We start from the raw sequence: 15,668 nt of genomic DNA, 5'->3' as shown, positions 1-15,668 counted from the left end.
CAGCTTCAACTTGTGCAAATTAAAAGTAACCTTCAGGCTAATGGGTTTTCAACACCACTTCTTACTGAGCAAAACATTTGTGTCCCATAAAATTAAATTACCTCCTCAAAACTGACTTCTCTAACAAATTACAACATTGAATTTTTTAAAGTAAAATTGTAATTCCTACAAAACAATTCCCCACTCCCTGAGGTAACCTTCCTATTACTGTTAGAATTGATTCCATTTTTAATGGAGTTTTGCATCTGGTTCTGGGGTGCAAAACCAAAAACAGGAGAAGAAAAACTAAAAACTGTCAAATAAATGGCAGCAAAATTAAAGGCCTGAAAAGTAAGCCAAATCTTTGAGATCACTGGAACTCCACGTTAGAGAAATAAATGCTTTACCATGTCACCAAACACTAAATTCAAGGAATATGGTAGGGTCCTTACCTTGAAGAAGGTGACCAGCTAGCTTCAATTTCTTTGGCGCAGTGATCAGAAGGAAGTAATGAAAAAAATTAAGCACTGTAATGACTTTCTAAGGTGGTGACTTTTGCATTAACTCTAGCAATCACTAAAAAGTGACTATATTTTCACCAATTGAAGAAGTTTTAATATGGTGCTATTAATGTCCTATATAATGGGGTCCTATATAATGGGGTTGCAAGTCATAAACATATTGTTGCATGCATTCTTTGTACTGAGAACTAAACTAGCCCCTTCAGAAGTGAAAATATCAAGGGAAACAGTAAAACCCACTTGAAAAGATGGGCCGTACAAGACTAGAGACGACTCAAAAACACAGGTTGACAGTACAAATTGTATAATTTGAACTATGAGACAATTTGAAGGCAAGGCACAGTTATAAGGTTATATAAAGCTAATGTGTTAAATTTGGTCTAAAAGACAATGGGCTAACATAAAGGAGAGGTTCATGATGAAATATTATCCTGGCAGCTGTGTACAAGATGGACTAACGTCAGGAGAAGCACAATATTAATACTAACACTAATAATATCAAACACAGACCACTACTAGGTGTCAAGGCTGATATAAGCATTTTCATATATATATTAACCTGTTAAATCCTCATAGCCATGTTTGAAGGCCAACACTGTTATTTCACTCAACAGATGAGGAAACTGAATCACTTAAATAATGTCTGATTTTTACAGGAAGTGTCCTGCATAGCAACCTCCATGCAGGTAAATATAAGCCAAGTACATTTCATTTTCAAAGCAGGAGTTGATCATCCAAAGAAGTCAAGAATACTCATGCTGCTATGTGATATTTCTTATTGTTTTTAAATGTTTTTGTTGTGGAACACTTCAAACATATACAAAAGTAGAAAGAATAGTACACTGACGGAACCCCTTCCATTCACATACCTAATCTAGATTCATCTACTATACCTTCACTCATTTCCTGTGCCCCTCCCTCATTATTTTGGAATAAATCACATATTTTACATCATTTCATCATCACTAAATTGTTAGGCATGTATCTCTAAAAGATAAAGACATATTTTTCCTTCTAAACATGACCACAATACCACCATGATACTTTAGAATTTACAATGATTGCTTAGTATCAAACATCACTCAGTGGTTGAAGTTCTAATAGTATATCTTACTTTAATACTTGTTGAAACTTGCAATGTGCTAGCATTAGGTACTTTGACATATATCATTTCATTTAAATTACTGCTACTTGAATTGCCTTTTCCCCACGTTCATTCCTACTAACTGGAACGACTCTGTCTCTTCAAGAGGATTCAGAGCCTCCGCAGCGGGCTGCTGTCGGCCTCCCTCCCGGCCTCCTGCTCCTCAGCGCGGTCCCCAGCCCTGTACCCGGCGGGAGGAGGCTCAGGCCCGGCGCCGCCTTCCGCTGGGATCTGTTCCCAGGCCCAGGGACGCCGGCCCCACCCCAGTTGCCTAGGTGACGAGGGGCCGCTTCTCTCGGCCGGCCGAGATCGCGGCGATGTCGCAGGGGACGACTCCCTGGGGGCCGACCCCAGCAGGGCCCACCCCGGCGGGAACAACGCCCGAATCGGAGGTACGCCGCCCCTTTCCCTTCCCGGTCCCAGTGCCGCTACCAGAGACCTCCGAGCTCTCATTCCCCGTCCGCGGAGTCAGCGGCCGAGCCAAATCCGGTCTCTGAAAAGGCGCCGCACGTCCGGCCCCGGCTGGTGAGCGGCCCGGGAGGGCGGCGGGGCTGGGAGCTGCGCTGGGGTCCCGGACACCCTCTGCTGCCCGGCGCCCCCCAGCCGTCCCCGGCGCGCCGTGCACGGTGCCAGCGGGTCTAAATGTATGAATTCTTCCATTGGACGGCTCTTGCCCAAACGCCCTCATAACCACGCGCTTCTACCGCAGGTTTTGTTTTCTGTTTTTTGGGTGGTTTTTTTTTTGTTTTTTTTTTGTTTTTTGTTTTTTGCTTTTTGTTTTAATTCTAAGTAAAATAAGTGATCTCAGATTTTTAAATGGGCCAGTCTCTTTTTGAAATTGCTACTAATTCTGTAATGATTACAGTTGCGATTGCTCAAAAGATGTCATGAAATAATAGCTGTTTACTGGTGATGGACTGATTAATATTAGAAGGTTGGTGTTTCCATTATTTTGCCATTTTTTCTAAACAAATAAATACAGGTCAAAGGACACTGGCTGGAAAATCTTCTCTCGTTATGGCTTTAGTTGTTCATCAACTTGACTTTAAGGAATGTTATTTAATCTCCTTGGACACCAGCGGCCTTCTGTGTGACAAAAGGTTGATCTTTAGGCCCCTCCCGTCACCAACTCTCCATAATAAATGGGTTTTAAGTAACTTTACTCATAAACTTAATATCCTGAGATTTTAAGAACACATCTGCCGTGCCAGATATTACAAACAAAACATGTTTAAATCTTTGCACACAGAGTCTATTATTATTGTTCCTGGGAAGTTGTTTTTCTTCCATCAAGGCTCTAAAGGTGAATAATCATGTCTTAATTAACATTGCTTGTCTTCATTATTCGTTGTTCTAAACAACATTCTTTGTGCAGAAGATAAGTGTTAGCTACAATTTTATAATGAGGAAACACAGAGAGCCAATAATTCCATGCCTTGCTCAGAGATATGTAAGCTGTTCCCAGCCGAGATTCCTACCAAAATCAAATGCAGACCGCTAAGGCATGCGGACTCTCATATGAGCCTTTTGAAATTAGCAGACATTAAAGTACATTTTAATGTGATAAACTGGTTATTAAGCCTATTACTCCCTTGTGATCGCTAATGTAAGTAATACAATTTCAAAAGTAGCACAGGAAATTTTCCAATTAAATTGTGTTATTTAAATATATACCAAGCTTAAGACAATGCACAATTGTCAGTGTACACATACACATGCTCACCCATGTAGATCATGTCCTTTCCAAAAAGACTGATCATTTGGGGTCTTAATGAATCTGGACTTTAAAAATTACATAATTTTTTAAAAGATGTAAAGAAGTGCTATGCTTCGGGAGAAAAGACATCATTTGATAATGGTTGAGTCAGATGAATGAGCTAGTTACAGGCCTTACATGATTATCTACCGTCTTAGGATTGTCAGCTTGCACATTTGTCAACTTCTTGGAGGGGCAGGTATTCTCATGACATGCAATTCAGGATGTGCTCAATCACTTAGTAACAAACAGAAGAAATCAAGTTGAAACAGAGACTCAATTAGCAGTGCTCATTTACTAACATAACACACTAATTTGCTGCTTGGTGGAAACTCCATTTTCCATTTTAATGAAAGCAGAGTTCCTGTAGTTCATGGGGAATATAGTTGATCCACAGAGCTGTGTCATTCGTTAAAACAAGTCCTGCCTGCCACCCATTTGTGCTGGTTGGGGGTGTCGTATGTTAGCTAGAAAAGATGGCAAGATTCTCTCTTGTGGTCTGTTCCCAAGGCCACCACTTTTTAGGTAAATACTGAAACGTTCTTCTCAGATCAGATTATTTGCAGTGTTGATCCCCCAACAGCTAATCACTTATGGTGTCATTTCTAATAAATTCTGTATCCAAAATGACTTAGCCAATAGCCCATGTAGTCGACTGAGCCAAACAGTACTGAATTAGTTCCTTTCTTGCCAAGTGCATCAGAAAGAAAGCATAAGCTTTCAGTAGTCCCATGTTTCCCATTTGTTGTTTGTGGCCAATATCTAGAATAGAAGTAATTATCCCAATCACATAGTAGGCGCTCAGTAAATTATGACTAATTAAAATCATGGATGGTCTGAGGCATGCTAGGAAAGGTGGTTATCATAGATTAAAATCTACTCTATGAGTTACTGTGAACAAGCATATATGAGGTGCAGATCCAGAGAACTAATTTTTTCTGTGGCATTGAATAAGTCCTGCTTGCCAGCCTTCTGAATTCAACATCCCGAGTTCTTTAGTAATACTGGAGGAAATGCCTCCCTTTACATGGTAAAACTAAACTTTTGGCAGATATCTGTATGAGTGCATAACAGAAAAAAATGACAAAAATCTGAAAATAAATGTTTGTTATGAATAGACCTGTAAGTGAAAGGAGTTTATAAATGTGCACTTGGAATTCAGTGATCAATCTTGTATTAATAAATTGTTCATATACTGACTTTCTTAATATCTTCAAAAATATCTAGGGAATAGAATCATAAGTAGTATACTTACAAGGAATATACTTCAACTTACATCAGAGACCTCAAAGAAAACACAAATGATTATTTCCCAATTGCTGCTTCTGAATAGTGTCTCTTGAAGTATGACCACATCACCCAATAGGTGACAATTAATGCATTCACGGCTTTATCAGGATAGGACACTTACATCATTTTGAGGGGCAAGATGATGTAACCTGTCTAGGAGATCATCAACATGTCTTGGAGCAGGCCATAGACAACTCTGTCTACATTGGGTGGTCCCTAAAGACTTTAGAAAACAGACCCCACTCCATCATTACAGAGAAAACTCAGGGCTCAATTGAGCAGCAAAAGTATCAGTTTCCTGCAACATCAGTGTCATTCAAGAAGTATTCCTTGAAATTATGAATAAGTCAATGTAAGTGAACACGTTGTGATCACATCGTACAGATCAACCTATGCAGGCTATGGGGAAAATGCCAAAAACGTCACTTAAAATATTGTTGAGAAAACAGTACTAATGGAACTCAAAATGTGAGTACATGGTAGTTGTATTTATCAGACACTTAGAACCTGTAGCAAATTCTGGCTGCAGCATGGAGATATTGACGAACACTTAGGCTTGTCATTCTTACTGTCAATCTTTGGGTTTACTGTCTTATTTAGGAAGTCCGGCTCCTCCTCTCCCTTTTGTCTTCCTCCCTAGATGGCACAAATCATCTTCAAAATTTTTCTAATATTTAAAGTTGTATTTTACTATGAATTTGGTCTTTAGCAAGTCTAGAATATTTTTATATTTGAAATGAGGATCTAATTTTATTTCCTTCTAGAAGTGAATTACCGATTATGTCAGCTTCATTTACTAAATAAACTATCCTGTCTCTTCCTATTGAGAATAGACTGACTGTTGCTATCACATTATACATATATATGAATGGACAAAATAGGCAGCAGAAGAGAATAGCAAATCCCAAAATATGGGTGTATATTATATATATAATTTTATATATTATATATAAATATAATTACATTATATATAAATTTTATATACTATATATAGTATAATTATATATTACATATACATTTTACATATAAGTATAATTATAAATTATATATTTTATTATATACATTTTTATTTAAAAAAATTTATATATGCATACATATACACATGGTTATCTATATAAAATAAATTTTTGGATCCTCTATGCTTTTCCACTCACATGTTTGTCCATTAATGTGTCAATATCATGTCGTTTTATATTCATCTTTAAAATCTATTTTGGAAAGTTCACTCTATTTTTTTTGACAAGTATGTCTTCTTCCATAGGAACTAAAAAGTTATTTTGTAAAGTTCCAGAATAATCTCATTGGGGCTTGAGATTGTCATTACATTACATTTATAATGTAGGAAGGACTTAGTTCTTTGAATTTGAAAGTTTTTAATAAATCTCTTTTATCAAGTCTTGTTCTTGAACTTTTGATAGTTTTATAATTTATATAGATACTCTACCTTTCTCATTATATTTATAACCAAGTATAATTCAATCAAGATTTTACCATTTCTGTTTCTAATTAGCCTCTTATATAGGAGAAAACTGACTTTTATATATTTATGTTATATAGAACCATCTTGCCAAATTTTTTATTAGCAATAACTTTTTTGTTAGTACAACATCAGCTTTCTTAGGTATGCAACCTTGTAATCTTCAAATAAGGATTTTTAAATTTCCTCATTTCTGCTATTTAAGTTACATATTTAGTTTTCTTATTGTATTAGCTAGAACATCTATAGTGTATTGAATTACAATAATGTTAGCATCCATAACCTTTTTTTAGTTCCTTGTTTTCGTAAGAAGGACTTAGGATTTCACTATTCAATATGATGCTTGCAATATGATTTTGCCAAATAGTCTTTTTCATGTTTAGCATTTTTTTCTTTTCATATTTTACTGGGAGTTTTGCTGCTGAGTCTTAGTAAGTGCAAGTTTATTATATATTTAAATAATCATAAAATTTGCACCACTTAATTTGACATAAAAATTATATTAGACCTGTTAATGATGATCCATCCTTGGATCTCTAAAATTAATTTTATGTGGTCATAGGTATACCTTGTAATTGTTTTAGTACATTTTAAGATTTGATTTTCTAAGATGTATTTTAATTATAATTTTTGCGTCTGCATTGATATGTGATTTTGGTTTATAATTTCCTTTTTTGTTAGTTCAGGGTTTTGTGTGTAGACTATGCTGGCCTCTTAAAAGTGAACTCTCTACAGTCTGTAAATATTAGGCTAACATAGAATTTATGTGTTCTTTGATTAATAAGTAAAACTACAAGTATAAAACCATCTGGGCATGGTGACTTTTTAGAAAGCAGACTTCCAGTTTAGTTCATCTTTGATCAGATCAATTTTGTCATCTACCCCTGATCAATTTTGAGAACTTAACATTTTCCCAGGAAACCACCCACTTTCTTACAATTTTCTAATATATTGCCCCTGAATGTGACAAAATTTATATTATGTTTTAGTCACATTTGTCAAAAATTTGCCCATTTTATTAACTATTCTAAGGAATCAGCTCTTGCTTTTACTTATTCTTCTTTCACTTTTTTTTAATTGTTTTTTAAAATACTGGCTTTTTAGCTTCATACCAGGACTATGGTAAGGTGAATGAGGCACTCTCCTTGGGCACGGAATTGAAGGAAGTACCAAAATACTCAGTAATCAAGATAAGTTGTATTTTAATGCAATACTTTAAAACATCAAACCTAATGCCCCAGAAAAATCCCTGGTGGATTAAATTTTTCAATAAAGACCAGATCTGTATTACTGACTTTTCCTTTCGCTTCAGCTCCAGTATGGCTTAGCACAGCACTGCTCCTGCTCCTTGGTTCATTTACTTTCAGGCTTGAAAACAACAACAACAACAACAACAACAACAAAAACACATTCCAAGTCTAGAATTTGCAGACCAGTCTATGTCCTCTGTGACTAGGAAACTTCTCCTTCGTAATCCTTGGTGAAATCTGTTATCTTTCTTTTGATGAATACTTATTAAGAATCTTTTTAATATAAAGCACCACCAGTGATGGATACAAAGATGTCCCTAAAAGTTTACATTCTAGAAAGAAAAAATATATACAAATGTGAAAAGTTTAGTTGACATTAGAGAGGGGAAAAAATTAGAGAAAAACATTATCTGGCAGATAGTATCAGGCTTATAGTTTTATTGCTCTTGGAATAACTCCTAAAATCCACCAGGTGGTGGAGTAAAATGAATTAACAGTGCCATTTAACTTACATATTTTCCTAGTTGGAGATGTAATTTTACAGAGAAAGCCACAATTACATAGCACATATTTTAGCTTATTTATGAATTTTCTATTATATCTTTAATTTTTACAAAGCAGAATGTATGTGTTGAAAGATTAAACATTTTTAGCCATCTGATATCTTTCTCATGCAAGGCACTGTATAAACAAACAAGAAAGCAGTCTGGTTTAAAATAGGTCCAGGAATATAATTTAAAACAAAAGAAAAAACCCAGAGGCAAACTCCCCTAAAAGATGATTATATGAAGCCTGCAAATTTTAGTAAAGGAATGAGGCTCTAATATTAGGCATCTTAGCTAGAATTAGTACTGTCCAAAAGGTTAAGATTATTGGATTCTCTTTCATATAGTTCTTGTGTGACCTACTTTTCTCCTATCCAGAGATTTTTCAAATCAGATAAATTGATCTGAATGTCTGTATAATTCACTTTTCATGTATATCTTTATTCATTATTAATATAACGGTAATCTTGTGTGTATTAAAACACATAAAAATGATATTTAATATGAATTCAAATTTAGGTTCAAATGACTTGCCTTGAGTCATAAAATTAATCAGTAGTCAAACTATCATGAGATCTGGAGTTCCTCTAAGTCCTGCTTTTCATCATGCTCCACTATCTAACAATGTCATCAGATGATGAAGATGAATTTAGACAGTCAGTTAGCAACCTATGTTGACATATCAAGAACTGCGGAATTCTAAAAAGAAATGAAAGATTGAATGACTGTCCCTGAGGAATTTACAATCTAATGGGATTGACACCATAGGAATAATTATACTTTACCACTAATAAAAATATGTATAACCAAAATCATTTAAACAAATATATAACCATATATTATAGATCAAAACAGTATCCTCAACAAAAACTGGGTGCATTTAATTCAATTTGTAAGTATCTGAGTACCTACTAGATGCAGCATACTAAAATACTTTTTCCTTAATGAGTTTATAATCTAATTATATGACCTAGTTTAGATTAATTGACCCACCCTAGCTTACAAAAAAAGTGGCTAATAATGTAGCATATTTTATTTCTAAATTAGATTTTCAAAGATAAAAACATAGCACAATAACCTAACATTAAATTACAAACATTAAGCCAATTACCATTACCAATAAGTGGTAGGTTTGATATTTTTCCACTCTTGAAAAAGAAAAAGAATTTGGTATGTTATCTGGTAAACTACAGCAAGGCAGTTTTTTTTTTTTGTTTTTTTTTTGTTTTTGTTTTTGTTTTTGTTTTTTTTTTGCTGCCCTTATCTATCAGAATTCAGTTGCATGGAACACTCAATAACTATTTGTTGAACTGAGAAATATTTGCCCTCTTTCCCCACAAAGTCTCATAATTTTTTATTTTTGTGTAGCTGCTGCTGTCTTGCCTCTATTTCCCAATCTCTTATTCCGTCTCCCCTTCACAGCTCTTCTCTACATGTCCTGGCTTTGAGCAGTCTCATCCATTGTCACCGTTGCAGTTGACTCCTAAACCAACGTCTGTAAACTTGACCTTTATGACTCCAGCCTTTCTAACTAAACTCTAAACATTTCTTTCTCGCTATTGGTATTCCACCTTAAACTCAGCCACTGAAATCAACTCATCATCTTGCTATTTAAAAATTAGCATCATCTTCCAACACTCTATTTCTAGCATATAAAAAGGGTTGGCTGAGCGCGGTGGCTCACACCTATAATCCCAACGCTTTGGGAGGCTGAGGCAGGCGGATCACGAGTTCAGGAGATCGAGACCATCCTGGCTAACGCGGTGAAACCCCGTCTCTACTAAAAATACAAAAAAATTAGGCACACGTGGTGGCAGGCGCCTGTAGTCCCAGCTACTCGGGAGGCTGAGGCAGGAGAATGGCGTGAACCCGGGAGGCGGAGCTTGCAGTGAGCCGAGACTGCGCCACTACACTCCAGCCTGGGCGACAGAGCGAGACTCCGTCTCAAAAAAAAAAAAAAAAAAAAAAGTTGACATGTACAGTTATGCAGGTTGTGCTCTGAACAAAAGCACTTGGCTGAGGGGTGAATGGGGTCTAAAACTAGACTCTATTCACAGGCAATATACTTGGACACAGGGCTGTGTCAGCCTTAGGGAAATCTTTTTAGCACTTCCTCCACCCAAAGAGGATACCTTTGTCTAACGCACATAAAGGTGGCGTATGTATTATTAGTATCACCACCATTTTCTCCAACTCACCTATTTCAGAAACTCAGAATCTCCATTCTTTCTCCCCTCTTTTAGGCCCCCATAACATGACTACATTCACCACTTTCTTTTTCATCCACACTGCCAAGGAGATCAGAGCAGTGCAATGCTTCATCCCTGCACTGTTTAAATGACCTCTTTGTTTAACTCTTCCTCTGCTCCTGTCTTTCCTTCACCCTCCAGTAGATTACCCTTCCTTAAGGCACAGTTTTGTCTTGTCATTTACCTGCTCAGAACCTTCATGGTTCTGAGCGCTACTAGCTGTGTTACCAGAAACAAACTTCTCAGACTACCATTGTTCAACCAGCCAGGGTCTAAAATATCTATGATGCCTTCACAATGTCCTGTATTTTGTGAGCGCTCACTTGTTGAATCATTAAATTTAAGATCGCCCACCATACCTTTCCAATGCCCACTTCCACCTAAGTCCAACTAGTCCTCCTCATGTAACCTAGGTAATATTGTGAGTTGCTGATATTTACAGAACTCATTCCTAACTATCCTATCTTCATAACCTCGGTGTTTCTGGTTCATTCACATGGGGCATTCATTGGCCACACCCAACCCTCCAAAGCCTATTCCTGGAACTCCTCTCTGTGGAGTTTGCTTGTCTTTTGCCTATACTTGTCCTTTCTTTTAGACTGAATGCTGCATTTATTATGGCTTATTTGTGTTCTTTTCTTCTTTTAACATCATCCTAGGCTTGTTTCTCTCACTAGATGTTAAGCTTCTTGAGGTTAGCACATCTTTCTTGTTTATATTTGCCTCCTCATAAGCCCTAGATTCAATGAAGAATGTGCAGATAATAAATATTTGTTGAATTGGAAACCATCGCCCAGTTGTACATATGCCCCAAAGACAGATTGACTGTTAGCCATTTGACTTTTCAGGTAAAAGGTACCATTGCATAATATGGAAAAGAAAAAATGTCATCTCGAAGGTTGTTGTTTTTAAATGTTTGTCCTGACAACAACTAGACCATAAGAAGAATCAATTTTGATTTATTGGGTTTAATATATGAATGTACGATTGCAATAACTCACTCCGCATTGTGTTTTGGTAGAGAGACACTGAATTCCAGGAGCATGAAAAGATTCTGTCTCCAGATTTTCTTTCAGCTGAACAAATCACTGATTTGTTAACGGAGGACATCGATGGAGTTCAAGAGTAAGCACTTCACTATTACAATCATATGTAGAACAGTTCGAGTTTTGCATCTGTAAACCATTGTGATTACGTATTTAAGATTTCTTCAAAATATTTTTTATGATATTATGCGCTGAAATATATCTGGACTCTGAAACACAAAAATTCTCAAATAACTGACTTTTTGCACTACTCAACAGTCTCCTTTATAAAGAAAATGTATTGCAAACCAGCTTACTAATACTTACTAATACCAAGAGCAGAGGTTTGTTGATAAAAGCAAGCTCTAGCATATGCCATCTTCTTTTCTCTTTCATTCATAAAACTGTCAGTATGCACATTAACTTAAAGGATGTTCTCCCTCGTTGTAAGAAAAGTAAGTTGTATTTTCTGTAATGATAATGGCCAATACACTTTATTTTTTGGAAATCTTGAGTATTTGCCATCCACCTGTGATTTTCATCAGAAGTAATGCTATACTAAGTACTCTGATTGAGTAAATGTTACTTAAAAATGTGAATACGATGGAATTTATAGTCATTAATTCCAATATATGTACATCTCACTCTTTAGGCCATTTATTTCTATAGTAGATCATCTATTTAGAACTTTTGTCACATCTATCCAACAACATAATATCCTAAAAGGTATTTTTAGTAATCACCCATTTAAAAAATGATCCTAATTTAGAATGGAAGCCTAATTGGCCATCATGTGTGGAGAGTGGGGATGATGTCATGCACTAGCATCCTGGTATCAGGTCTCTGCAGGCCAGTCCTTGGGACACAAGCAGGGTGTCGTGGACTATAACGGACAAATAGAAAATGGTTCTGTCAGTGGTTATCACTGACAAATCTTACAAATGTTATAGCATAAAGATGACTTGCTACTGAGAAGGGAATATGACAGATGTCCTGGCTGGAAGAAAAATCCGAGAAGGGAAGGTTTATCAAGAACGGGTGAATAATACTGACAGGGCTTTTCCCGAACTCTCAGCTCCAGCGCTGGCAACCTCTGCTGGAAATTGATGATCTGTGATCAGCCATACCGCTTACTATCTGCATCTCTACAAGCATGAGTGAATTTAAAATTTCACAGATTTTTAAGCAAGTATCTTCTGATGATTTTTACCATTTTTATAGAAATTAAGATTTGTTAGGAATTCTGATACTTAATGTAAGAATTGATCCATGATACCACTGATCATGTCTTTACGTAAAATGTTGTATTACTTTTCCAGGTAACCCCAAATGTTATTGATCATTGCAATGCAAAACAATAGGTGTTTGATACTAGGCAAAATAGCACAATGCAAATAGCACACATTTTATACAGTTCATAATGTATTTATATTAAATGTCAAGTAAAAGATATTATATTAAATACAATTAATATTAAATAAAACATATTGCAAATAAGTGCTTTTTAGAATTATTTCTTCCCACGTTGTAAATTTTGCTATGTATCATACTTTGTGTGATGATTTTTTTTTAATTATAGGCTCTCTTTGTTGTTGAAAATCTAAATTCTGAACATATTTTTAATCTTTAGGGGGTAAGGCCTAGGATACAGTAAATGATACAGAAGGTGTTGCAGAAGTTAGTGGTATAACAACAGCCAGGTTCAATAGCGGGTTGACCTTTTTAGACTGTCTCATTAATGTAGAAATCACCTGAAGTGACCTCAAATTTTAAGACATCATCTTTGGATAAATAACGTCAGTATTATGTTAGGAGCCATTTCTTTGTAAAACAATTTTCTTGAGATTTTTTACATGATTTTTATAATAGTAATCCTGAAATATTTGCAATCTGTCACTCACTTTCAATTTAAAATAGCATTATTATAAATGGGGGTTATATGCTTTTCAAAATGACAGAAATATAGTTAAAATATCCTATCACCAAGTGACAGAAGTATGTGAAAATCATAGAGTCTACAAAGTTATAAGCCTATTTAAATAAGTTAGAAGAAATCAGCACATTTCCCTACCTCTTAAAATTAAAAATTGCTCTCCATGAAAGCAGCCAACCAAATGAAACATTAAAGTATCATTAAAACATATTTCTGAAATTCACTGTAAGCAGTTAAATGTCTGGGTACATCTCTCATGATCCCTTAGCTGCTATCCATCATAAATATTTTAATGTAACCTTGACTTTATTTATAGATCCATCTCAATCTTTTTAAAAAAGAATAAGGACTAAAATGAAAGTAACTATATAAACACAAAAATAACACTGAGACATCTTTAATAACCTTTCGGTAACTGGGCCTCCATGAGCTATTTAGCTCTTGCCTTGAGGCTTATTTCTGCATGTCATATTTAAGAATTAAAATGCACCCCATTGTCCAGAACATGCAAGAATAATGTAATATTTTTACCCAAATTCTCGGTGAGACAAAATAGATCGGTATATCACCCATCATCACTATACCAAACTTCCTAAAACACAGTGAATCATCTTTCTCTTTCCCTACATTCTCTCATGTTACAGCTGTAGCCATCTCTCCCCTCTCCCCTGTTGCAGCTCCCCTTATTCCCAGAGAAAAAGTTTACGTATTTGCCAGTAAAATACTGGAAACTGTGCATTCAAACCGTAGCAGTATCTTGCTCCAAATGCCTCCCTACATAATCTTTGGAGTGAAATGACTGAGCAAAGAATGGAAATGATAAATCCTTAGCCCTGTGGTTCCAGTTAAAAGGGAAGAGACAAATGGTATTAGGGAAAGTGGTGGAGAGAGTGTCGGGGACAGCAAAAGTGAAGAAGGTCAAAGAGATTTCACCAAAATATTCTTTGGCAAGTAGTTACTGTCATTCAAACACTGCTAAACATTGAAAAGTAAAAATAAAAAGCAAAGAACATATGCAAATATTCAGGGCAAATACTTAATTAAAAATACATAGTATGCAGATGGCAGATGATGAGTACACTTAGAAGGAAAACTAACTGCTAGAAACAGAAGAAAATGTTAGGTTGAAGCTAATAATTAAAAAGGGCATCAGTTTCACAAAACAAGAGACCAAAAACTAAAAAACATGGTAAAATATATAGAGAAGTAGCTTTTAGAACTAAGGCAAGAAACTAAGGCTAAGAGTAAAACCAATGTAGAACTTACCTTGCTGAAAATCAAGTCAGTAACATGAAAGACAAATTTAAGAAAACTTACATAAAGTGTTAGATTAAAGCAATTATTTGAAGAAGTTAGAATATACATTCAATATAGTCAATCAGAAAAAAATAATCTACACTTCATAAAAGCTTTGATTTTAATATTTTAGTAGAATAAAACTTCATGAATTGCCTTTTTGTGGGATAAATTTAAAGCAAGTCACCTAAAGAGGAAAATAACAGGCCTCAGACTTTTCCTTAGCAAGGTTAGTCTGCAAAAATCAGTGGTGCAACAAGTAACCAAAATTTAGGAAGTCAAAAGAGTATGATTGCAAAATAAAATACTAATTTTGTCTGATGTTTAGTTATAGGGGCAACAAGACATTGCAATATTTAGAACAACTCAGAAAATACAGTATTCCTGTGGTCTTATTAAAAAATTTACTTCATAACCCAGCTGAAAGATAAATTGTGAATTTTAAACAACAAAACTGCCAATGAGAAATTGTGATATAAGAAGCCTGGTAGTAAGTACGGGTCATTTAAAATTAAAATAAAATCCAATATGATAATAATAGACTGAAATAGTTATTCTAGAACTTGTCAACAAAAATAGACAAGCACATGAGAAAAAAGGTAATTGAATTTCCTTTTCTCACCAAAATAAAACCGAATTGAAGCAGATGACCCTTATTTACAGTAATGCTATTTTAAATTGAAAGTGAGTGATTGCAAATACTTCAGGATTAGTGTTACAAAAATCATAAAATCACAAGAAAATTGCTTTAAGAAATGGCTCATAATAAAATGCTTTTAAAAACTTGTATCATAAATCTAAAGGGTTAATATCCCTAAGTATGCAAAAAACTTTTATAAACTTACAAGAAAAAGTAACCAATAGAGGACATTAAAAAGAAATCCAATCTAGTAAATAAGCAAAGAAATACATAAGATTGTAATCTTTGGCCAGGCGTGGTGGTTTACGCCTGTAATCCCAGCACTTTGGGAGGCCTAGGCGGGCAGATCACGAGGTCAGGAGATCAAGACCATCCTGGCTAATATGGTGAAACCCCGTCTGTACAAAAGATACAAAAAAAATTAGCTGGGCATGGTGGCAGGTGCCTGTAGTCCCAGCTACTCGGGAGGCTGAAGCTAAAGAATGGCGTGAACCCGGGAGGCAGAGCTTGCAGTGAGCCGAGATCGTGCCACTGCACTCTGGCCTGGGTGACAGAGTGAGATT

The 15,668-nt window shown here is 35.5% G+C and overlaps 1 protein-coding gene across 2 annotated transcripts in view; it reads left to right on the top strand.

The window, feature by feature from the left end:
- Window positions 1-1,932: 1,932 nt before the first annotated feature.
- Window positions 1,933-15,668, top strand: part of CABCOCO1 (ciliary associated calcium binding coiled-coil 1) — a 104,313-nt gene continuing 90,577 nt past the window's right edge. Inside the window, exons 1-2 of one of the 2 annotated variants that reach the window (XM_025397150.1) lie at window positions 1,933-2,036; window positions 11,233-11,336. In XM_025397150.1, the coding sequence (XP_025252935.1) occupies window positions 1,962-2,036; window positions 11,233-11,336 (179 nt within the window). In that variant the 5' untranslated portion in view covers window positions 1,933-1,961. Of the gene's footprint in view, window positions 2,170-11,232; window positions 11,337-15,668 lie in introns of both variants that reach the window. The other variant, XM_025397151.1, reaches the window with a different exon arrangement.

This window comes from Theropithecus gelada, chromosome 9 (assembly GCF_003255815.1).
Source record: "Theropithecus gelada isolate Dixy chromosome 9, Tgel_1.0, whole genome shotgun sequence".
Classification (NCBI taxonomy): domain Eukaryota; kingdom Metazoa; phylum Chordata; class Mammalia; order Primates; family Cercopithecidae; genus Theropithecus; species Theropithecus gelada.
The sequence above is the reverse complement of the archived record's forward strand: the minus strand, read 5'-3'. Positions and strand labels throughout refer to the sequence as shown.